The sequence below is a fragment of the Crotalus tigris genome, unplaced genomic scaffold, assembly GCF_016545835.1.
Source record: "Crotalus tigris isolate CLP2741 ecotype Arizona unplaced genomic scaffold, ASM1654583v1 scf7180000023627.613776, whole genome shotgun sequence".
Lineage (NCBI taxonomy): Eukaryota > Metazoa > Chordata > Lepidosauria > Squamata > Viperidae > Crotalus > Crotalus tigris.
In genome coordinates, this window is record NW_024100088.1 from 79,606 (window position 1) to 106,082 (window position 26,477).

At 34.3% G+C, this 26,477-nt stretch overlaps 1 protein-coding gene across 1 annotated transcript; it reads right to left on the reverse strand.

The window, feature by feature from the left end:
- Positions 1–475: 475 nt before the first annotated feature.
- ASMTL (acetylserotonin O-methyltransferase like) lies at positions 476–26,477 on the reverse strand. The gene is made up of 13 exons (XM_039320253.1): positions 26,257–26,477; positions 20,840–20,971; positions 15,389–15,436; positions 13,756–13,820; positions 12,583–12,644; positions 9,952–10,060; positions 7,496–7,904; positions 7,196–7,358; positions 6,284–6,468; positions 3,802–3,934; positions 3,007–3,150; positions 2,286–2,408; positions 476–1,420 (listed from the first exon to the last, which is right to left on the reverse strand). The coding sequence occupies exons 1-13, from the start codon at positions 26,347–26,349 to the stop codon at positions 1,194–1,196; spliced, it is 1,893 nt and encodes a 630-aa protein (XP_039176187.1). The 5' UTR covers positions 26,350–26,477; the 3' UTR covers positions 476–1,193.

The following is a 26,477-nucleotide window of genomic DNA, read 5'->3' on the forward strand; positions in this document are numbered from 1 at the left end:
AGCTCGGGACCCCATAAATGGTTTGAAAAGTTTGTTGATCTTGGCATGATGTCATAGTTCCGACTAATGAAACACTTCAAAGAACTTCCAGGCATTGTTTATCCTAGAAAGCCTTTAGTACAGTGTAACAGAGTGTCAGCACAACATGGATGGATGCCAAGATCTGAATTTCCCTTCCTTTGCACATAACATTCCAGGCTATTCTCCACCCCTATTTTGCTGTCATGATTCACATTTTCCAATCAACCTGGAGGGCAAAAATTCACTTCTGTTCCCTTCCCACGTGCAGTCCTTATCTTTCTCCCCCCCTCACCATCATCTGAATTAACACTAAAAACACCAGACAGTTCTGCATATCTTGTCAAAGCAATAATATCCAATATTAGCAGTGTTGACAGCTTGTTTATTAAAACTCATCACATATTGAATAAGCCCAATCACTGTTACCAAACCTATGTGTGTGTGGGGGGGGGGAATGGAGAGAGAAACAGAGTGATTGTTTAATTTACTGTCTGGACTACCTTGAAGGATTGACAAGCATCCCAGAAGAAGGTAATGGCAAACCACTTCCACAATGTAGCTAAAGAAAATTCACCAGCATCTCTGATTAGCTCAAAGATATCAAAGAGAAGAGAAAGTAGTAATTAAAATGCATGTGTGATGGTATGCAGGGAATAATCTTGGGAGACAGGAGGGGTAGCTGAATATTGGACAACCATCATTAAAACATGACTTGGCCCTTAATGTGCTTCTAATCTGGACTACATTGCAGAGATCTTGATCTGTGTGTGGGGGGGGGGTCTGTATGTCTGTGTGTGTGTAAGTGAGACCTGGAATAGATTCCTTTTATGTTTTCTTGTAATATTTCTTTGGTTTTTCCTATTACAAAATAGAGCCATTGGACTATAGAATTGATGCTGCCCTATTAAAATCTGTTTAGCTCATGATGCATAGAAAAGCTGTTGGATTACATTAGAAGCCAAACATGTATTGGGGGGGAATGATTTAATGCTATCAGTTGCTATTAATTACAAAAAACCCAGGACTTTTCAGGAAGAAAAGAAAGCATTTAGTGCAGTTTTTACAATAAAAAGTGGAATAGCTTTTACATACAATTTACTACTGTAACAATTCAGACACCAAAATCAGAAATAGAAACAGTATTCTGGAAAGCTGAAATAATAAATTCCGTACTATTTAGTATACTGGGAAGATAGTTTCTTAGAGCACAAAATTACATCTAGCAGATTTCCCGTTATTTTAATCTGCACATTACTAAATCCATGTTCTTCCAATAACTGTTTGTATTCCAAGGTACTCCTTTCCTTGCCTTCTGTCATACTGAGAGACTGGAAAACAGCTCTAGCAGGGTTTATTCGCTTTTCATCAAGCAAAATCTCTGCTATTAGCAATGCAACTCCTATATTAAAAACAAAAACAAAAATTTAGTAACATATGTCTAGTCTTCTATGTTTTTCCTCCTACAGGAAGCTTTTCCTGTTAAAAGGAAAACAGGATTATATTTTTTTTAAAGAACAAACCACTGATATTTTAAAACAAGTACAGACAACGTGCAGTCCAGTTCTCCAATCCCATTTTGTGGCCTCCCACAGCATCCACAAATTGTACCATAGAATTCTTCAACAAAGCATTGAAAATAAGCACTTGTAAACAGTCCCAGAGATTAAATTAGCCCCTGCCACATAACTGCAATCTGGAAATGTGGACAATAATATCCTCCTGCTTTTAAATATAAACAATTCAGAACACAAACATCTGAAAAAGAAAAGTTTGCCTCTTCCTTTGTAAGTTCATGGCTGTTTTGATTCTGACATCTTTTCTTATTGAGATCAAGATACTAAGAAGGAATTTAAAACTCTTTTCTTGCAGGACTAATGAAGAGGGTTTTGATAAAAAAAATTCTGAAATAGTTTTCACAATCTTTTTCCTTCTAGGTATCTTGAAATTTCAACATTTTTCAGTTTCAGGTAAGAATATTAGTTTCAGCAAGAATTATAATGTTCTTACAATATTTATTTTGAATGTTACCTTTATCTGCTAAATTATGGGTTTTAGTCAAACAGTAATTAGTTGTACCCTTAATCCTTAGAGAAAAAAAGTTTGTGAAGTGTTTTAAGTAAAATACTTTGAAGTTAGGATTAGCTATGATTCAGATTGTCTTAATATCCTTAATTTTCAAATCTTGTTTAACTGAATGAAAAACATCATTCATACAGTTAAGTAAATGTAAATCAATATCGGGGGAGGGGGATTTAAACTCTTACCTTGCTTTGAAACAGCAGAGAGTTTGTTTAATAGTAGAGAAATCTTTTCCTCAGAGCAATGATGTAAAACCCTTGAAAGAATATAAAGGTCTGCTTCTGGAAGATTATCTTTGAAAATATCACCTATTGGAAAATATATTTTCATTAGTTCCCCAAAAAGTGACTACATTTTCAGCTGAACAGCTTCATAAATAAACTGAAACATGAGATATAAATAAATTAAAATAAATAAATAAGCAAGTTTCAAATGTGTGCAGAACATTTATTGGAGGGAAGAATGAAAAAGTTCACTCTTATAATATTTAAAAAAAACTCAGGCCTACATTTAACATAATGTGCATAGATTCAAAATATAGTAGTCAGATTGTATCAATTTTATGTAATTTAGCATTTCAAATTTTAACATTTTGCCATGAATTTCTGGATGTGAAAAATTATGCTAGCAACCATTAAAATAAAAACTATGAAGCATATTTCTGTCAATATTTTCATTAGAGATGTTGTTAGAATTCAGTTAGCTTCATTTGCAATCACATACATCAACATTTTACTGCAGAGATAATTGAAATTTTATTACGATCTTATTATCTTATTTATGCACTATTACTAAGCCAAGTCTATCTGTTTGCAGAACAGGTCACTAATCCACATAAAATTAGCTCATAGGTTTTGGATTGCAAGTGCCCTTAGTTTGGTCTACAACTGGCAGAAACACCTTTACCTGATACAAAGGATACTTCACAAGCATTTTGTCTTGAAAGTTGACAGCTGGTGACATCTGTAATAACTTCAGGAAGATCAAGGACAATGACTTGCATTTCTGGGTAGATCTGGACTAGATCATCACCTAAAGCTCCAGTGCAACCTGCAGAGAGAATACAGAAATTTATTTTAGTGCTCTATGTTATTGTGTTATGTACAAATGGGAAAGTAGAAGTTCAGATATGTTGTGTTTATAAGATCTCCCATAGAATTTATACATCTACACCCCATTTTTATTGGTTGGATGGAAGAATAACGTATTGTTCAGCTTTTCAGGAACTATTCAAATTCTGCAGTTGGCATAAAATTATGCTAGTGTTATATCTGTTGTCCTTATACTGATCCTAATCCATCTGTTTCTATTCCCAATTACTTGATTTCACTCCTAGTTAAAAGTGACAAACAAATTTTATATACCTTGAAAGGACACTAGTTTAATACTAGTACAGTTAAGGATAACTTAAACTTTTCTCCCTGGGGACTAAGTGAAATTAATATTATGGGAACATGATTGAAAAAATCCTGCCAGGGCATGATACAATAGCATTTGCTGAACAAAATGTATGTAATTTTGAACATTTAAGTTAAAGGAGGCAGAGATACAAAGACATAAACCTAAAACTGTGTTTTGACTGAACATTATTTCTCTGAATAAAAAAAAATCCTGTATTTAACAAAGCTATCCATCTAATCACAACTGTACTTTCGAATATTTTCTGGCAATATTTAGGGGTAATAATGTTATAACATATACCTCCCAAATCACATACAACTTTGAATTGTGAAAGATCAAAAGCTGTGCTTATGTCTCTTGCTGTCACTTTGGAACTGCTGTGCATGGCTCTCACAAAACATTGCTTCAGTTCTGTAGATTGACAGTGGAAATCCTTAAAAAAGAAAGTGAGATCACAAAACAAGTAGATAAACAAATGCTAAAATGCAGATCTTGAAAAAAGACCTAAAACAGTTTGGTTTCTCTTCCCTGTTTAACTTATAAAGGAATGACAGAATTATATAACCCAAATAAATTACATTGCTTAAAATTACAGAATATTTAATTAAAGCATTTTAGAATATCCTACATACAAAAAAAAATCTGTTCTCTGAATCTCAGTAATAAAAGTTAGTGAATTTGGCATGAAAAATATCAGATAAATAAAATAGAGATACAATACACTATTTTAATGACTGGAAGCAGGGCACAATAACTATTTTAAGATCTTATCTTACACCAAAATAAGTATTTTAAGATGTTATCTTGTGATCAACATCCAACCAATCAAAGATATGAATTAGGCAGATGTACATATTTTCCAGCAGGATCATAATTGTGCAATGTCCTTGAGGAAGTAATCTTGTAGACCAACCCCACAGAACCACTCCAGCTAAGCAGAAGACCGGACATTGTCCACTTGTACACCTGTCGAATGCTACTCGTAAGGAAACCACAAGACAGGTATCCTGAAAGTTTCAATGCCAAGAGTTGAAGAGAACCATTATGCTCCCAACTGTGATAGAATCTTTTAAGGACACTGAATTTGCTCACTCACTTTCAAATTCTCTTTTGGAAATAACCTATTCAAATTCTATCTTAAAGATATTAGAAATCTTCAAAATGAGAAGTTTGAAAAGCCATTTAGTGGGTTTACTTTTCTTCTTTAAAAAACTGACTATAAGCTTAAGAACAAAGAATTAGAAATAAACAGCAAAGAGCTAAGATGTGATTTAAGAAAGTTATAAACGAATTAAGGGATCAGACAAACTTGAAATAATGGAGTATTATGACTTGTTATAAATTTGGAAATAATTATATAGAACCGTGGCGGCGAACCTATGGCACATGTGCCATGGGTGGCACGCAGAGCCCTCTCTGTGGGCACGTGCGCTGTTGCCCCAGTCCTAGGCCATCAGCTGAGTTTTATAAAACCTTTTCACTTTAGGCCTCCACTGCCGTGCAAAAAAAAAAAAAAAAGTTCCAACTTTTTTCAATCATTTTCAACTTCTCGTGGGAAAAAAAAAAGATCTCGCAAAGTTGGAATTGACTGAACGTTTTAGTCCCACCCAGTCTGCCGTTACCACGGCAGCCACACCCACCCAATGGGCCATGCCCACCCAATTGGCCACACCTACCCAATGGGCCACACCCACCCGGCACCCGACGATACATAAGTGGGTTTTGGGTTGCAGTTTGGGCACTCAGTCTCTAAAAGGTTCGCCATCACTGGTATAGAACAACACATTCATGGGAACCAAACTGCTTAGTCTACCTTAAGTGAAATTAGCAACTTGAGACTTTCAGAAACTGAACACTAGAGGGAGATATAGGTTCCTTGCAGAAAGAGAAAAGGAATAAAAAGTGAAAAACTATTTTTAGTCAGCATTGAAACTTGCAAAATGACAGAAAATGCTTGACATTGACATTGCAAAATACTTTTTAAAAAATGAGTCAAAAATAGCAGCTTCATGTCAGTAATAAATAAACTATGTCTAAAGATTAAAGAAGAAAATACTATTGCATAAGAGAATATTTTGGAAGATTGACAAGATAAAGATGAAACAAATTTTGTTTGATGCAGAAATATCAGGACATAAAGAATTTGCAAAAGAACTGGAAAACAAAGTTAGGACCTTAAAAAGAAAAAAAAACAAGTAAAGTAGAAATTTAAATAAGAAATTGACCTCAATAAGGACTTTTTACTGAACTTACAAAAGAAGTTGGTTAAAGTTTTGGAAGAAATTTTTAGATAGAAAAAGGAAGGGAGATCAAATCCTACAACTTCTGAGTGAACTAAAGATTAAGACTGTTAAAATCAGAAGAAAAGAGTACAAAGCTGGTTGGTTTGATCAAGTTTAAAATAAGACATGTTTGTATAAATCTGGGATCTCTTTTTTCTGACCCTAGGACTGAAATGTTAATGATTTACAGATTTATGTATGGGTAAAGAATAGGTTATGGGAAAAAGAGATATTTGCATGTAATGTTATAGGGAGTTATGAATTATTCAGTTTGTTTGTACTTGTGATTAAGACGGAAAACGATTTTTTTCTTTTTCCCTTTTTCTGTATGTTTTATTCTTTTTATTTTTATTTTATTTTACTACTATTAAAAAATAGAAGTTGAAAGAAAAATAAAAATATGATAAAATATGTCTAGTAAGCTTTATTTTTATTTTTAAGTTCTTTTTTTTTTAAAAAAGTGTTCACCTTGATTAAAAAGTAACTAGATTCTTCCCTACCTGAAACAAATCATTCACTTTCTTCCCAAATATATGATGGATCTGTGAAGTTCCTTCTTTAACTGCTAGCTCCAAATGTGTAAACAAAGGCCACAGGTGGTCATTACAATGAAGAATGTAGTCATAAAGTGAATATTCACTATTGGATACCAGGCATAGATTTGTCAATTCTGCATTACTGTAACCTTTAAAGACATTTTTTAAAAATTACAAATACAAATTACAAACACATATTTTTAAAAAATAAAATTTCAGCACCAAATTCCAGAAATTTATTTATTATTCTTTCAGATTAAGTACTATGACTGCATGTAATTAAACAATTATCTTTGCTTATTAAATTTTGCACATCTCCTTCCATAAAAACACTAAATAAAATTTTAAAAAATTCTAAAATGTATGGTTCTTTAAAATGGAGGGATCATAAACAGTTTGGGTACAGTAGGCTGCAGATACCAACAAAAAAATATTCAGGAAGTGGCAATGATTTTTCCCCGAAGGACAGAGCTAGTTTTCCTACTGCACAATCCTAAAAAGCTAAGCATCCTTTATAAATTTGCTAATACCCTAAAAATGGATAATTTAAAATTCGAAGACAAGTAACATTTGAGAAAAAACATTTTAAAACAGAAAGCTGTTTTCATGCCTCAGAATGAAGGCTGCCTCCCTCCCAGCATTTTAAGGGGAGATAGAAACCAGGCAATTAATTCAACATCACAACTGTGATGTTGTGCTAGGGTGAGCTTCTTCTAAGGCCATTCTGAGTTCATTTTTCTCCAGATGTACCTTTTTTTCTAAATTATGTATAGATTTACTCTTATTATTCTAATTACATTTGGATGACATTAGGATGTCATGTACTCAACTTATTCTATATTTTGCTTCCAGAGTAATTTTAGAACAAAATATGACCTTGATTATTCTTTTCCAACAGACCAAGAGATGCACAAGCATCAAATAATCTTTCTGTTCCACGTAGGGAAGTATTAAGTTGATTTGCCGCATCTTCTGTGGTCAGAGTGTCCCTATCTTTAAGAAGATCAAATACTTTCAGCTTACATGCCACAAACAAAACCTGCAGATATAAGATAAATATTTTAAATTTTGAATTCCACAGCTAAAATCATTTGTGGATGACAAATCAAAGAAATGCTACAGTCCATTTTGCATAATAAAACTTAAATACATATGGTCAAATAACAAATGTATCACCTTTGAGGCTTTAAAACCATCCAGAAGATGTGTAAGTTTTGAGAGGCACTGTGTTACATTTCTTGGTACTCTATTTTGAATTTCCATAGGTATCTTATAACTGCAATTGCTTTCTTTGCATTTTCCCAATTCCACAAGTCCACCATTTGTTAGCCTTTTGGCATTTTCCATTTTTGTATTATCTGAAGGATCACAATCTCCGTCACTTAGAATCTCAAAAGTCTCCACTGAAGGAATAGAGTCATATTTTATATGATGGATGGTGTGCTTTGGGGGTGGATAATACAGTTCAGCTAACTGTTTACAAAAATGATTTAAAGGAAACCCAACCACATTCAGGAAATCTCCATGAACGTATTCCACCAACATTCCCCCGAGAGCTTGGATCCCATATCCACCAGCTTTGTCCCTGAAGAAAAAAATGCATGTACATGAACACACGCAAACATACAAGCATGAATTTAAAATATTAGTATTTAACTTTTTAAATAAAAATCCATAAAAACTCCTACTAGTTAATAAATTAATAAAATGTATGTCAAAAACAAAATAGCCAGATGTTAAAGCTTAAGAGACTCAGTTAAGGACCTCTTTAGATTCCTTTTTTTTTTTTAATTGAAAATTTTTAAATTTTACAAAACAATACGGTTCCCTTCCCCAAGCCCCCCCAACCCTCCCATACCTCCCCCGACCTTTCCAGAGCTGAATACAGGCTTAATTAATATTTTTTCAAAAAGTCTTAAAACAAATATAAACCATAAACAAATCTAAATACATTAATTAAACAAATTGTAAACTAATTAACAATAATATATGTATAAAAAAACAAAAATACAAGAAAATACAAGAAAATAGGAAGAAAGAAAAAGGAAAAAAGTCTATAAAATATCTTAAATTTTAAGTATAAGTTATTGAAAAGCTAAATAATATTTTTTATATCCAACTTATATTGTATAAAGTCTATTCATTTTTTCCATACCAAAAAATACTTCTCTTGCGATTGGTCTTTCAAGAAAGCCGAAATCTTTGCCATTTCCGCCAAATAAGAAACTTTAAAAAACCACTCTTGCAAGGTAGGCAAAGATTCCTTCTTCCAACATTGCCCTACTAACAACCTTGCCGCTGTGATTAAATTTAACATCAATATAGTCTCTTTAGTATCACAATCAGAAACAATACCTAACAAAAACAGTTGTGGGGTAAATTTTACCCTTCTTCTAAAAATTCTTTGAATATTCCACCATATCTTAATCCAAAAAGCTTTTATATTTTTGCATGACCACCAGATATGATAATAAGTAGTATCCAAACATCCACATCTCCAACATTTAGGCTGTAAGTCAGGATACATACGAGACATTTTTTGTGGATCAAGGTGCCATCTATAAAACATTTTGTAAAAAATTTCCCTTAAATTTTGGGCTTGTGTAAATTTAACATTTCTCACACAAATAATTTCCCAAGTATCTAATAGAACCGGTTCATCAAAATTTTGTGCCCATTTGACCATACATTCTTTAACTAATTCTACTTCTGAATCCAATTCTACTAACACCCCATACATTCTCTTAATATGGGTTCGTCTTTGATCTTTTATTTGTTTTAATAAATTCTCATCTTCTCTAAGCAAACCCACGTTATGATCTATCTTCCACCTCTCCACTATTTGTCTATAATGAAACCATGAGTAAATAATATTTTCTTGTATTAAATCTTCCAAAGATTTTAATTGCCAATTTTTACCATCCCATCTAAGTAGTTGTGCATAAGAAACGCTATCCATCTTGACTCCTCTCCTTATCCCTTCTATCGCATGCCCCGGTATAGCCCATAGTGGAATTTTAAAATCACTTCTATAATATTTCCTCCAAACCCGAAGTAAAGAAATCCTTATAATATGAGATTTAAAGACCCTATCAACCTTTTTATTAAAAATTAAATAGGCATGCCATCCAAAAAGTAAATCCCAATCCTCTAAGAGGAGTATTTCTACATTTGTTAAATTAACCCAATCACTTATTAATGTTAAAACCACAGCAACATAATACAATTTCAAATTCGGTACCTTGAGTCCACCTTTAGATTCCTTTTTAAGAACAAGCTAATGATATAACACCATACTTCAAAACATTTTTTCCCTCGGAACAGAAATAAAAAGTGATTTAAATTGGTAATACTGTAATAGCAATTTTGAAACATAAGAAATAATCAATGAATTTCACGCTCACTTTTTTGCCATTCCCAGCTGATTTATAAACTTCACCATGTATATTAGTTAATATAGTTTCCTAAAATGGTACTACTGATAATCTCAGAGATAAAATGAAAAATTTATTATGCTATTTATATGATATTTCATATACTTCAGTGCCATTGATATTTATTTACATTATGAAGTTGAATTTCCTAATTTACAAGTTTCTAGAACAATACAATGAAGCTTATATTGCACTTACATTGGCTCACCGCTGTGGATATACTCCCACAGAAGTTCCTCAGAGAGTTCAGCAAATTTGACTTTTGTTTCTTCAAAGAACTCAGTGACTTCAGTGTCTAGATAATCATCTAAAAATGCAGAAGTATATATTGGATAATAACATCAAGATGAGCTACTTTCAGAAGACTTACTCCTGGTCTTCACCACCTGTAGTCCATAAAGCAAGTTGCTGTGAGCATTTTGAAAAAGCTTTCAAGAAGCTTGAAGCAGTATATCTGCACTGAAATGGACATTTCATCAAATTTCACATTTAAAATGTTTTAAAACATATTGTTCCATCAACTTAATTTGTTGGAAATAGTTTCATAATTTCTCTGGCTTTTCCAGTCAATAATGTCTTATCATTATTAACAGCACAGAACTATTATAATTTGGAAGACAGCAGCAAAGCATAATAAACCAAATTGCTATAATACAGAAACATGTTGCAGCAAAAAAAAAAAAAAAATCATTAAGCATTCAAAGTTATTGTGTCCATCTTTCCCAAATATCTATAATTATCTGAAAATCTAACCATACAGTAACTAGAAATGTTCTCAATGCTGAAACTTGTAGGTGGAATCAGTACATAAAAATTATCAGGTTAAGGCAAAATCAGTAGGTTTAATGCCTTACTTGGCATAAAGGATCTGGAAAGTATGTGACACCCACTTCTCTTAGAACAGTTTCTAGACACCAGTCCAAAATACTTTTCAAGTTGACTCAAGTATACAATCTTAAGTCCAAAGATTCCTGAAAATTTAAATATTACATATTCTGACTACAAGAAATTCAGCATAATAAATCATGAAAAAATCAATCAAAGGTAAAATATAGTTCACCTTAAGTGTAAAGAGAGCCCTGTGGTGGCATAGTGGTGAGAATGCAGTATAATTGCAGTATAATTCTGCTGACTGCAAGCAGTTTGATTCTCACTGGCTCAAGGTTGACTCATCCTTCCAGCCTTCCGAGGTTGATAAAATGAGGACCCAGATTGTTGGGGCAATATGCAGACTCTGTAAACTGCTTAGAGAGGTGAAGTGAAGTGGTATATAAGTCTAAGTGCTATTGCTAAAGTGGGGTACAAGATCTAACTTCACTCACACACACACAGATGAGGTCTGCATTGAGTTTAATTAACTAAAGCAGTGGTTCTCAATCTGTCTCATTATGTATTCATTGATTTATTTGTATACATAGTCTTTAGACACTAGCTGTAAAACAGATTCCTTGCTAGAAATTATTAGAAAAGGTACTAGAAATAAAACTATCAGCACTGCAATATTTTTAAAACAACCCATAGGATGTCTGGAATACATGTGCATAGTTCTGGTTACTTGGGGCTTTTAGCTATGAACAAAGATGACTAGGGAATGTATCTCCTTAACAAAGGAGTATCAAATGATAAATGGCATGTAGAACATTGTTGTTGTTAATTGTGAAGTCGTGTCCGACCCATCGCGACCCTATGGACAATGTTCCTCCAGGTCCTCTTGTACTCCACCATCTTCCAGAGTCCATCCAAGCTCACGCCCACTGCTTCAGTAACTCCATCCAGCCACCTCATTCTCCGTCATCCCCTTCCTCTATTCCCCTCAATCCCAGCATTAGGCCCTTCTCCAGTGAGTCCTTCCTTCTCATTAGGTGGCCAAAGTATTTGAGCTTCAACTTCAGGATCTGGCCTTCTAAAGAGCACTCGGGATTGATCCTTCTAGGACTGACTGGTTTGAATGCCTTGCAGTCCAAGGGACTTGCATGAGTCTTCTCCAGGACCATAGTTCAAAGGCCTCAACTCTTTTGCGCTCAGCCTTTCTTATGGTCCAACTTTCACATCCATACATTGCAACTGGAAAAATCATGGCCTTGACTATACGCACTTTTGTTGGCAGGGTGATGTCTCTGCTTTTTAGTATGCTGTCTAGATTTGCCATAGCTTTCCTCCCCAGGGGCAAGCGTCTTTTAATTTCTTGGCTGCAGTCCCCATCTGCATCTTGGAGCCCAGGAAAATAAAATCTGTGACTACCTCCATTTCTTCCCCATCTATTTGTCAGGAATTGAGAGGGCCGGATGCCATGATTTTGGTTTTCTTACTGTTGAGTTTCAAGCCAACTTTTGCACTCTCCTTCTTCACCCACATCAAGAGGCTCTTTAGTTCCTCTTCACTTTCTGCCATTAGAGTGGTATCATCTGCATATTTTAGGTTGTTGTTATTTCTCCCGGCAATCTTAATTCCAACTTTTGATTCATCAGAACATGGATATGTTTTATACCTCAGTCAAAATATTAGGACAGCTGGCCTTTCCTCTTGGGTTTTACGGAGAATGTCAAGTGATCCTTATAATGCCACTGAGAAAAGGTCATGTATCTACAGTACTGTTTTGGATGCTTGCAACATATCATTTTTAAAAATGGGAATTAAAGCTGCTCTAAACCACCTTGAACTCCTGGAAGAAAGGTGAAATATATGTCCAACACCAAGGATTAAAGTTTCAGAACTTTAACTGAATAGAGATAAGCTTAATTCCTGAAATCTCCAGACTCAGAGTGATACTAAAGAGTGGACAATTGTACAAATAATGAAAATTGATCTGACACAGACATCATATATTACCTTTACTACTGCAGTGAACAATTGCAACACCTGTAACAACACTATGCTCTTTGCCACTTAACCTATTAAAAAGAATAGAAAATTAGTGTGCCGTCATTTTGAAATAAAGATTAATTTCCTTTAAAGTAACAACTCCGTGTGATGAAGAGATGTTCTGTCATTTATGAATAATACAGCATAGCATTATCCACCACATATAAGAATTTGGTAATGCATTCTCACATATTATGGTATAAAGTTTCTTTCTCTGTACATACATACATACATGTATATGTATATATGTATAAATGACATTGTGCAGAACAATATGGTACAACACAGTATCTGCAGTACTGGCCTAAAGATATTTACTCATGTAGTAGGGTTGTATTGCTATTATCCTTCTCATCTTTCTCATCTTCTTCTTTCTCATCTTTTCTCATCTTCTCATCTTTCTTACTACCTTTTCCTATTGCTACATTATGATTTATCACTTGTTGTTTGTATTTTATCATTAATGATTGTAGCTATGATTTACGATCTATGACCTATCACTTGTAGTTTGTATGTACACTGAGAGCTTATGCACCAGAGACAAATTCCTTGTGTGTCCAATCACACTTGGCCAATAAAGTATTCTATCATCCATCCATCATCTAGACTGCTAAATTATGGTCTAAATCAGTATTTTCAATCTTGCAACTTAAAATGTGTGGACTTCAACTCCCCAGCATGCCAGCTGGGGAATTCTAGGACTTGAGTTCCACACATGTTAATATTGATGAAATTGAGAAATGCTGATCTAAGTAATGCAATATTTTCAGACTAATGAACATTTACAACAAAAAAAGGATTCAATTCTTAAAATTGATGTAGCACATTGGTATAATAGCATAAAGTCTTTGAAATCCAGTACAATTCTGTCAATAATACACTGAATATCTAAAATGAAAATTAAAAAATGTAACAAATAGAAATACATAAGTAAAAAAATGCCACATAAGACATTAGATACCAAACCCTAGTGTACTATCCTACAGTTTAGATTTCTCTCATACTAATAATATTTTAACAAAAAAAATGGGGTTTTTCGTATCGTATCTATAAAAGTCTGGTGTAAAAATAATACACTGCAAATGTCCAGGCCTAGATAAAAGCATTATTTGCATTAAAGTTTAATTTTAAAGCATATACCTAGAAAGCATCTTATATGCATCCTGCTTGTCCACTGGTTTCTCCAAAATTTGTTCTTCTATAGTCTGAAATGGAAATGTACATATATTACTACATATATCTTATTAGGCTAAAAATATTATGAAACTCCAGGAATAAGAGTTTCAAAATTTGCACAACCATTAGATTATAAATAAAATTTGGAATAGTCTTCCTATACTTTTTATGTTGAAATAAATTATGTATCCAGTACTTGTTACAAAGAAGATAGAAACAATGTGTATTTTGAGTAGTTAATGGTAAGTATCTCTTAAAGTATATCAAAATAATTTCCTTTGTAGCCAAAGCTCAAATAATACATAATTTATATATTAAAACATTTTTCCTTTAGTTTTATGATATCCCTAACATGTATACTGATTTTACAGTTCTTCATACAATTTTATCTATACAACTGAATAATGCTTGACAGAAACTATTAATTAAAAATCCTCTTTCTGAATGTGTTTTGCAAGCAGAACAACTGCTCAGAGACATTTGCCTTTCTACAAAGATATGAACATGAAAACTAAAATAGTCATAAACAAAATACTAAAAAAAGAAGCATATCAAAGTGAATAAAATGAAGCATGTTAAGAAAAGCCATAGAAATACTATTTACAGGAATTAACCTGACACCAAGTTGAATTATTGGTCCACCTAGTACTGACATTAGCAGCAGCAGTAGCAGCAAAAAAGGGGTTTTACCCCATTCTGACTTGGCCTTTTGCAAATACAAATGAGTGTTTTTTCTTTTAGATAAGGTGTAGGCAAACCTTTAAAAAAAGCTTTGTGGTGGAATTTTCTGAATGAAAACAGTATGAAGAAATCAAAGGACATACTGATTTCATCACATTTTTGATCACTATCATAATATCTCTGCTAGTATATATTGCATATATGCCTCTTATTCTCAACAATGGTACATTTCAGTGCAAATGAATGACTAAAACATCATAAGAGAAGTGTAAACATTTTTTCTTATAAAAAAGTCTGCTAGTATAAAAACTGTCTGTTTCCAAGGAAAGTGAGAAACCACACAGGAAAAAGACTGCCAAGTTTAACTGTTCACAAAACATTTATTTTACAAAATATGAAACTGCATTGTTTGATCTTTCTTCCACTTTGCTCATGCCTTTTTCATTCAGGAGCCACTGGGAAGCGTTCTTTCCACATTTGTCTAAACTGGCCTTCAAAATTATTTCAGTTGCCTTACCAGCTCCTTTCATCCTCACATTGTGTTTATGTAAAATGGTTACCGTATATGCCGGCGTACAAGGCGACCCGGCGTATAAGACAACCCTCGTCTTTGTCGCCGAGTCGCATTCCTAGAACGTCGTCTTATACACCGGAAACTACCAGTATTTCTGGCGTATAAGACGACTCGGGGTATAAGACGAACCCCGTCTTTGGCGCCGATTTTAACGCTTGCGGAGGTCGCCTTATACGGTACCCATTTCCCTTGCTAGAATAAAGCTGTTATAATTGAATTTAAAAAAAACTCAATATTGGATAGACAAAATTGACATTTTTAATTTCTATTATGTGTGCTCATCAAGGAATACTACAGACCTACACAACTATTACTAAATAGTTGTCAGCATATTATACTCACCACTATAGTGTCTGCTCCGATAACAATATCTGGAGTTTGAAGATGTTTCTGAAAGAAAAAAGAAAGAAAACATAAAGGGTCTGTGTATTTTATTCAATTTTCTCCATGACAGCATATAAATGCGCCTATAAACCTGAATGCTATCAGATAACAAATTAAACAGAAAAAGCAACCTTAATATAATAAAAGTAATCTTCAGTTCATTCAAGTGCAGACATTAATAGAAGATCAAATGTAAGAGGGTGGAATACTTGTAAGCTGGTTGGGTATTTGGTGTTAGGTGGAAGGTGGGATACGGGGGAAGAACTAGCATATTTTCTGTAATTTTTGAAGTGCCAATGGCACATACTGTCTTCTGAAATTTTCTCAGAAGAAATGTGGACATACAGAACTCTTTGTCTCACACTATTACAATTCAAGATCATCCACTGAAGCACTACATGGGGAAATTCATATAGTGAATAGGGAAGACATCTATGCACAGCACATAATTAAATTATGCAATTTTCTGCCATCTGATGATGACTACTATTTGGATATTTTAAAAGGGTATTCATTAATTCATGGACAATAGGTGAAATACTAAACATTAATCCCAGAAACAAAGATAGTAAGTCTTAATCAATAAAAAACTCCAATGGAAAAGAACTATCATCCTCTGGTCATGCTTATGATATGTGGGAAGAATCCAGAGAAAGAAATATTTTGGGAAACATTAAAAACCCACCACTCCCTGATCCATGTGGTCAGCTTTCCCAGAGCCACGCTTCTGTCTGGTTCTGCTCTTCAATAAACTCCAACCTTCTTCTAAAGCAGTCTCCATGTTGTTTATTCCCAGCTTGGACTAGACTCTGATGAAGATTTTTCTTTTTATAGTTTGGTACCCAGGATGGGACTCCAAACTAACCTGACTAATGGACTGGGACTGATAAGCCCCATCTTGCCGGCAGCAGACCACTTGTGTCTATGGATGGGTTTCCCAGGCCCTGCCCATGTGGAGCGAGGGTAGTAAAGGGAGGTTTGAGTTTGAGCTCAAGGGCTGCTTTGGAAAGAAGGTGAGTACCTTTAAAATTTAATTTTAAAGCCCAGGGGAGTGAAGGAAATGTGTGTATGTCTCTGTGTGTGAGTGAATGAGAAGACCCTTTTCCCAATCACAGTTGGGTTTTGCTCCCTCTGGCCTTTCCTAACTACAGAAAAGATCTGTTCAACCAACAGACTCTGGAAAGCATAGAGGTTTGGCCAGAGCGCAGGACCTTTTGTTAGGGAAAAGGGAGAGGCTCTGTGAAAATGGAATGGAAAAGTGAATGAGAGACTCAGAATCAGCTGATAAGGCCCTGTAAGCAAAGGGGTCTGGGAAGGAGATGCTCATCTTTGCTGCTTGGAAAAAGCAGTCAGGTCCTTCCAGACTCCTCTGAGTCCAAAACAGTAACAGTAAAAGTATAATCAGCAAACATGTAAACAGGAAACGATGTTCAGGAAAAGTTGTGAAGAAAAGTGTACTTGTGAGTAGTTGTGAAAAGCCGGAGGAAGGAGGTGCCCATACCTGCTGGATGGGGACAGCAGTTTCTCTCAGACCTTTTTTTGGTCTGCAAACTGAAAGGCAGTGTTCCCATTAAAGGAGGGGCCCTTACTCTGCGTTGGGAACTAGAGTCCTCACGGACATCTTTTTTTTGTCCGAAAACTGATATGCAGTGCAGTAGGGATTTTGCCGCGAGGGAGACCCAGCTAGAGCCCATTAAATCCACATCTGAAGGGGGATACGGGAAGCTGTAGCTCAGAGGTTGTGCCTAGAACCCTTCTAAGTGAGTTATTGATGGCATGGGACGAGAGGCGATTGCCCATCCTAGCCGGTATGAAGAAAAAATGATAAAGGGAAATTTGTGAAGAATGGGCTTTGCTGAGGGCTTTGCTGGGAAACCAATTTGGCTAAATAAAGGTACTTAAAAAGAAAAGGAAAATAAAATATAGGAATAGTGATTTCTCTCTCTCTTTTTTAAAAAAATATGTTTTATTGATTTTTTTAACATAGTCACTTTAATATTTGGTAAACAGTGTGTTGTCTGGGTTTACATTTAAAAAACATACACTAACAGTTGGTTTCTATAATCTATAATCCACATAATAGTTTTACTTGATTTCCTCTTTTTCCCATGTTTTCTTTTACCAACCTTAAGCTAATACAATTCTTGTTGTTTTGGTAGGTAACAATTGAATATAATTTTTTTCTAATATTTCTACAGATAATCACATCAATATAATATTTCTTTTCTATCTGGTCATTCTGGTTGCCTCATCATAGATCCTGTTCACAGTTCTTGTTTACATCTGTTTTTCCCACAATGTTCAAAACATTCTTACTGATTAAGATTTTCTCAAATTTAATTACATTTAAGTATTTAAGTCTATTTTTTCTCATGTAAGCCATCTCACTACTTTTACCTTTCTTAAGGAATAAATAAGACGAAAAAAAGAAAAAAAGAAGAGTAAAGAAAAATAAAAGGATAGTATGCTACCTAAAATCCATGTTTCCTATAAGCTAATACATATTTATTTCCAATTTTTTTCTGTTCTTTTTTACCATAATTAAAAATATATTTAATCTTTAAATATTCCATTTAATAAATCTAGTCATCTAGTCATTTAATTCTTATTCAAAACATTTTTAATCCATTTTCTTAAATTTTCTTAAAGCCAATCACATTTAAATATCTAAAACATTTCCTTTATATAAGCCATTCCAACTCTTTTATATTACTCATATCAAGAAATAAAATAAGAAGAGAGAAAAAGAGAATACTATGTTACTTGAGGGGCTCTTCCCTCTTAAAATAAAATTCATATCCAAAATCTTTCTATTTCTTTAATCATATTCAAACAGGTGTTTCTTTTTTAAATATTCTCTCTGATAGGTCCCATCGTCTATTTTCTTAATTTTCACTTTAGCCTTTTTCTTTTGCCCAATACCTTTCTTAATCAATATGTTCTGCTGAATCAAATAATCTTTCCATATTCTTGTGTTATTGTAGACATAAAAGGTAAGTCAAGTACAATATCTTTGTAAGAGGCATTTGCCCATTCATGTTTGTTGAAAATCTTATTCTTTCTTTTTCTCTCTGTTTCTCTTATCATTTTTTGTCTCTTCAGTTCTAGTAGTTTTCCTGACATCTCTGCAGTCCATTTTGTCCAATCTTTTTTTCTTATTCTCAAATTTGTTTTGTGGTGTTAAAGTATAAGTTGTCTTTTCCAAATCCAGTATTTCCTGTAAAAAAATTTTCCACTTGGGTTAAATCATACTTCTTTGTTTTGTTAGGTTCCATCTTTAAGTCTCTATCCTCGAATTTGTATTCAGTTATCTGTTTTATCTGTTCCTTCTCTATTGTTGTTTTCTGGGATTTTTTTGTTTTAAAGTTAAATTGAAGATGAGTTGGTTTATATTTTCACAGTTATTATGGATTTCTTTGTGGTTTGAAATCATTGATGTTTGTATTAGTTGAAGCATATCATGTCTCCTCTTGAAAAGTATTTATTTTTTCTTGATAGGTTCTTTCTATAAATCTCTGATTTTTCATGATGACCAAGAATCCAAATTTTCTTTTCTCTGCAAATAGCTTTGGGGTCAGAGTTAAATAGATACTTGTAATCCAGAAAGTTCAAAAAAGTTTGGGTTTGTTTTTTTGGGGGGGTTCCCTAAAGTTTATAAGTCTCACTTTGTCTGCAACCCAAATTGTTTTCTTTTTTGTCACAGCTGTTCTCTGTTGTTAAGAGCTTTGAACGTCACAAGCACAGATTAGTTTTTCCAGATTTTGCCAAGTCCTATATGAAAGCCATAGTTGTCATAGTCTCCATCCACCACTAGATGTCAGCATCGATTTATTTTTCAAAATTGCCTTTAAAATGAGAATCTTAACCATTCAGCAATTTCAAACTTATCCAAATTTAGGTTTTATAGTCATTTCATTTCAATATATTTTGTTCCTCCATAAAAGGTTTAATTTGCCACTTCTGTTAGTAAAAGGGTGGGGCACACTGGCTAACCTCAATTGGATGCACTGAACTAAGAGCTAAGGCAGAAAACAGCCCTTGAAAATGGGCAGCCAGTGGTTATGTACTGAGGAAAACATGGCTGTGAAGAATTTTGGGAGGAATGTGCAAACCTGACTGGAAGCTCAAAGTGACATCCAACATCTGAAAAGAATTGGCACAGAATATTGGACACTATAAATTTCTTTTCCATCTAACAGACCTTTTGCCCTGACTTTTAGAACTTTATGGGTTGGAAGCTCCCCGTTTGGGAGCTACTGCAGGTATCTTTTTCTGCTGCCTCTATTAGTGTCTTCCTTTTTTTTTTTTTTTTTTTTTGCATTAACAGTTTAAACGCTTGTTTACCAAGTTTCCCTGACCAGATAAATTTTAATCTTGTGCCAGTAGAAGTGTGTCATCCACACTCTTATGGCACAAAGGAGGGATTGTGGGAAGAATCCAGAGAAAGAAATATTTTGGGAAACATTAAAAAGGCAGAATATATTTATCCAAAGGAATAATGGAGAAGATCTTAAAGGCAGAAAAGCAAGCCCAGTTTTCTTAATAGCCCCAAGCAGAAACTAGGCAGAGGTCAGCTTTTAGAAATGCAAATTTAATGATCCATTCAGGAAGGTTGGGGCCAGGAAGCTAGCAGCTGAGATTAGGAAGACAAAGAAATCTAGAATCTACATACCCCACCCAAACTCTAAAAGACATGATTAACCCACCAATACCAAAAGGGCACACTCAGACTCAGGTCAAAGTACATGACACAGGAAATACAAAGCCTCAGGAACAAGAAACAACCCTCAAGAGCCCCACCACTCCCTGCTACATGTGGCCAGTTTTTCTCAGAGCCATCTTTCTGTCTGGCTCTGCTCGTCAATAAACTCCAAACTTCTTTCTAAAGCAGTCTCTACTTTGTTTATTCCCAGCTTAGACTGGATCCTGATGAAGATTTTTCTTTCTACAGATATTTCTGAATTAATTTGATGAGCTACTACGTGACAATGAACATTGAGCATTTAATGCTGGTTTGGCCTCATCCTGCCTCAATATCTTAAACTCTTATATGTATTTGAGTTCAATTTTTTTCTATAGTAAGTCAAATGATTCATCCATTGGTTCTGTATTTTATGTTTAACAGGCTACCAAATATACATTTTGCACAAATAATAATAGTGATAGTAAACAATATCCTCTTTAGCTATAAACATTCAATTTTCATATGGACAATATCAAGCACATGATAAGTTGATGATAGACCCATTATTTCACCCATTGACTTTCTACTAAAGGGGGTAGTATTTTTCCTGTTATTTGAGGCCAAAAGAAAGATATGAGAAAAAAAATGTTAGTAAATCAATGCAAGAAACAAACCAGACCCATCAATAAAATAAACAAATAACTTTAATATGGAATTAGGCTCACCACATGCATTCTATTTGCCACTTCAAGTGCCTTCTGTTTTGCAGTTTCTACAGCATATTGATATGGGGCTAAAAAGGTTGACTTCTCAAGTGTTTCTTTGAACCATGACGGAACAACTTCAAAACGGAGACCCTGTTAACAGAAGAATACATGAAACAAGGGGGAAAATCATGCAAGATTTATATTTTATAGGCTGCAACTTTAATTGACCTTGTTCTAAAGTGGATGGTGTTAAGTAGTCTTTAATCAACAAGGTTGATTAAAAACTACTTAATACCATCCTCTTCAGAACTGCAGACTGCAGTCTAGAATATCTAGCATCACAAATGCAACAGGAAAATATAGTACAGTAGCTTTTCCCATTTCACTTTTCTACTTTACTAGCAGAACTTAACTATTATCTCTCAGAAAGTAAGGGCTGCCTGAACTGAAAGACTTGAGTGAAGTACAGTAGTAACAAAATGTTCCTTATCATATTATGATAAAGCCTTCTTCTTGCTACACTTGAATGATATCTTAAATACATTATTAATAAAGTAAAAGTTTAAGGTTTTAGATGCAAACTGTTTCACTAATTCTCACAAATTTCATATAGAAGATATTGGAGGAATAAACAATTCGCTAGCTAGAATCCTGAACTATACGTTAGTTGCTTGTCTCCTTTGAATTTAGCTGCCCTTCAATTACAAGCACAAGAATTCTTATCCACCTTATGAATTCACAGATTTCTTAACCACTTAATAACTCAGCCTCCTGAGTGAAATATAAGCAGCAAAAGAAAATTTTAAGGAAAAATTAGAATATATAACACTAATATGATTATTAGGCTACAATTCTTCATTAGTAAGATAACTAAAGCAAAGAGTGTGGGAAGAAAAGGTGGACCGTTTCTATACTATATAATCTTTATAAATTCATCTTATAAAGATGAACCATATCTAAACCATGTAATCTTTATAAATCCATCTTATAACCTATCTTATATAAAGGAGAGCTGTCAACTTACCATGGCAAAAAAACTGAGAAGGAGTCTGATAGCACCTTCTTCAGCTAACAAATTGTATTACAATATATAAGCTATCGCTCACAAAAGCTTATGTATTTTAATAAATTTGTTAATCAGAATAAGTGTTACTACTAGACTTCTTAAAATGGAATCGAACACTACATCACCAGTTGTCACATTAAGTTTCATTACTTGCTGAGATTACTTCAGTTTGGACATAGGCTTCTCCTGAAAGCTATGAAGATAATCCCACAATATTTCATCCTCAGTTTTTAAAAATATAAAACTTTTTTTTAATAAACAGCAAAAGGGTGATTAGAACATTGATTATGGACAGTTACAAATAGACTAAAGGTCAGGTAGATTTGAAGTAAGATTTTGAAATTAATTATAAGAAACTTTCCCACTTTCTGGTGGGAAAATAGACATTCTGAATTCTATAAAAAAGGGTAATAGGATGGTACTTTGAAGGCTGGTTGCTAGAAGGAATTGCGAAATTCAAGATTATAATTAAAGGAGAAGAATACTTAAGTTTGACTTACTAATATAGAATGGATCGAAATACTGTAATAGCAGAGGTTTGGAAGGGTATTTGTGAGCAATGGACATAGGATACTCAAATAACAAACCAAATCTGGATAGCTTTTCTATATTGGATTTATAAAAGAATCTTGTTAAACTTTTGAAGGATTTTGTAAAAAGAGACAAAGAAAAAAATGAAATCGAGTAAGGCTTAACAGAGGCAGAAGAGATTAAGAAGAGGTGGCAAAATTACACAGAACTATACAAGAACAAGCTTAGCGTCCCTGATAACCATGATCCTAGAATGTGAAGTGAAATGGGCCTTAGGAAAGCTGAGCAACAACAAAGCTAGTTGAGGTGACATTATTCCAGCTGAGCTATTCAAAATCTTAAAAGACGATGCAGTAAAAGTGCTACACTCAATTTGCCAGCAAATTTGGAAAACTCAACAGTGGCCACAGGATTGGAAAAGATCAGTTTACATTCCAATCCCAAGGAAAGGCAATGCCAAAGAATGTTCAAACTATCGCACCATTGCACTCATTTCACATGCTAGTAAAATTATGCTTCAAATCCTACAAGCTAGACTCCAGCAGTATGTGGATCGAGAACTACCAGAAGTATAGGCAGGATTTTGAAGAGGCAGAGGAACTAGAGATCAAATTGGCAACATACATTGGATCTTGGAGAAAGCTAGAAAGTTCCAGAAAAACATCTACTTCTGCTTCATTGACTATGCTAAAGCCTTTGATTGTGTGGATCACAACAAATTGTGGCAAGTTCTTAAAGAGATGGGAGTACCAGACCATCTTATTTGTCTCTTGAGAAACCTATATGCAGGTCAAGAAGCAACAATGAGAACTGGACACGGAACCACTGATTGGTTCAAAATTGGGAAAGGAATCCGGCAAGGCTGTATTCTGTCGCCCTGCCTATTTAACTTATATGAAGAGCACATCATGAGAAAGGCAGGGCTAGATGAATCAAAAGTGGGAATTAAGATTGCCGGGAGAAATATCAACAACCTAAGATATGCAGATGATACCACTCTAATGGCAGAAAGTGAAGAGAAACTAAAGAGCCTCTTGATGCAGGTGAAGGAGAGTGCAAAAGTTGGCTTGAAACTCAACATTAAGAAAACCAAAATCATGGCATCCGGCCCTCTCAATTCCTGGCAAATAGATGGGGAAGAAATGGAGATAGTGACAGATTTTATTTTCCTGGGCTTCAATATCACCACAGATGGGGATGCAGCCAAGAAATTAAAAGATACTTGCTCCTGGAGAGGAAAGCTATGGCAAATTTAGACAGCATACTCGAAAGCAGACATCACCCTGACAACAAAAGTACGTATAGTCAAGGCCATGGTTTTCCCAGTTGCAATGTATGGCTGTGAAAGTTAGACCATATGAAAGGCTGAGCGCAAAAGAATTGAGGCCTTTGAACTATGGTGCTGGAGAAGACTCATGTGAGTCCCCTGGATTGCAAGGCAATCAAACCAGTCAGTCCTAGAGGAGGTCAACCCTGACTGCTCTTTAGAAGGCCAGATCCTGAAGTTGAAATTTAAGTACTTTGGCCACCTAATGAGAAGGAAGGATTCACTGGAGAAGAGCCTAATGCTGGGAAAGATTGAGGGTAATTGAAGGAGACAACAGAGAATGAGGTGGCTGGATGGAGTCACTGAAGCAGTAGGTGTGAGCTTAAATGGACTTCAGACGATGATAGAGGACAGGAAGACCTGGAGGAACGTTGTCCATGGGGTCGCGATGGGTCAGACACAACTTCACAACTAACAACAACAAAAACAAGGAATATGATTTGGCTTATTTAACTAAGGTTAAAATGTAGTTAAATCTGTTTAAGTCTTAATGAACTTTTTTTGGTACTTTTTCACTTATTTTTTAAGCACTTGTTATGTATTTTTTATAATGTACATATTTTTGAATGTTGTTCCTTTTGTTGTTTGCTTTTTCTATTATTACTTTAAAAGAAATAAAATTTATAAAAAAGGAGATGGGAAAAAGAGATTATTTGTTGTATTTTAAGAGAAGTGGTAAGTTACTAAAATTGTTTATACTTGTTATGAAATTCATTTCTTTATATACTTTTCTTTTTGTCTACTATATTCTTATTTTTTCTTTCTTTTCTGTCATTTTTGTACAATTTCTGAATATTTTTCTTGTAGCTTAATTTGTATTTATTCTTACTGCTTATTAAAAATCTTTACTACAACTATTACAAAAAAAATGTAACACTAAGACTGTGAATACATATACTAAGTCTGAACAATGTTCTTCCAGTCCATCTTAATAAGTTTAAGAAACTGACTCGAATTTCACATCAGACTGAATTTCATATAACACTTATGCTTCTGTCCTGTTCAATCTATTTTTAAATTTAGCTAAATGAATATATTTACATTATCTTTTAAATCTTTTATTTGTAAATCAAGAGTTATCTGGACAGTGAGAGAGTGGTACTTAAATACAATAAATATTAGTTCAAAAGCCTATTTGTTGTAATTTTTAAGGTATTATGTTACAATAATAGTTAGTAGTTATTTCTAATCATTCCATTTGTTTGTGCTTTTCTATGCTGAGGCAATGGCTGTGGTACATAGTAACATGAGGATTTTATGTTATCCATAACAGTTAATTACTGTGATGGTTTATATCCAGTATTATTAAACATTTTAGGGCAGAAGATAGCTACTCAGTCTGACTCTAAATTTACCATACTTGATTAATTTGGTACTGAACTTTATCGTTGATTAGCAAGTATGCCATATCAGAATACAGAATACAAAACACAGAACATTAATAACCATACGCATGACTAGTTTCAGAATCTGTTTCATCATGTGTAACAGTAGCAGTGCAGATGCCACTGTGACTTTTTTTTCTTGAATCATTCTTAAATATGATAAATAAGCTGATTTGATGGGATATATTCCTTTGTGCATGTCACAAAGGTACAGGTAGTCCTCAATTTACAACAGTTCATTTAGTGACTGTTCAAAGTTACAATAGCACTGAAAAAAGTGACTTATAACCATTTTTCACACTTATGACCACTGTAGTATCCCCATGGTCACATGATCAAAATTCAGACTCTTGGCAATTGATTCATATTTATGCAGTGTACCTGGGTCACATGATCACCTTTTGCAACCTTCTGACAAGCAAACTCAATGGGAAAAGCAGATTCACTTAACAACCATGTTACTAACTTAACCGTATTGATTCACTTAACAAGTGTGGCAAGAAAGGTCATAATATTGGGCAAAATTCACTTAACAAATGTCTCATTTAGCAGCATAAATTGTGGTCATTAGTCAAGGACTACCTATATTGCAAATCATGCATTAAGGCATTACAATGTGCACATTCTCAAAATCAGATCAAGAGTTAATCTATTGCAATATTCTGTTTCCAAATCTTTTTGGAAAACCTACAGACTGGAGATAAATTTAATACAGTACACTTCTGATTACTGTATGCCAAAGGAGGGTCCCTCAGATCTGAGAGGTGCCCCATATTTATGGGGACAGCAGGTGGGAGCATTATCCTCCATTAATTTTTTACATCCTGTTATATTGATGTCTACAGCTATATCTGATGAATTCCATATGAAGCAATCATGTATGTGTATGCTCTTCTTTTCACAGATGTGCTGTATATGGATACAATTACTTAGAATAAAGTGTTCCTGACTCTGATCTTCCATGTGATAAGCTTTCTCAACTTTTTCACCGTGTACTACTCTTGTAGTTGTTAAAAATCTAACAACTCTGCCTAGATCTGGGTTTTTTTTTTTTTTGGAAATGCAAGGAATTCTTCGAAGCACACCAACCCCGCACAGGGCCGTTTAAACTAGTCAGCGCACTCACCGCGTTAGTTAAGATCTCCTGCCTGCGCGGAGAGCTGCTTGCCAGTACTACTCTTTTGTCGACCAGTTTTTTAATGACCGGGTTGAGCACCATGCCTGCAGCCGTTGTGAAAGCGACTTCGCAAAAAGACGAGGAGCTAGAAACAGCCCAACGGACAACCGACCAGATCCGCGGAAGGGCTGAGTCCAAAGAAGACGTTCCTCCTTCCTCTCGCCTTCTGC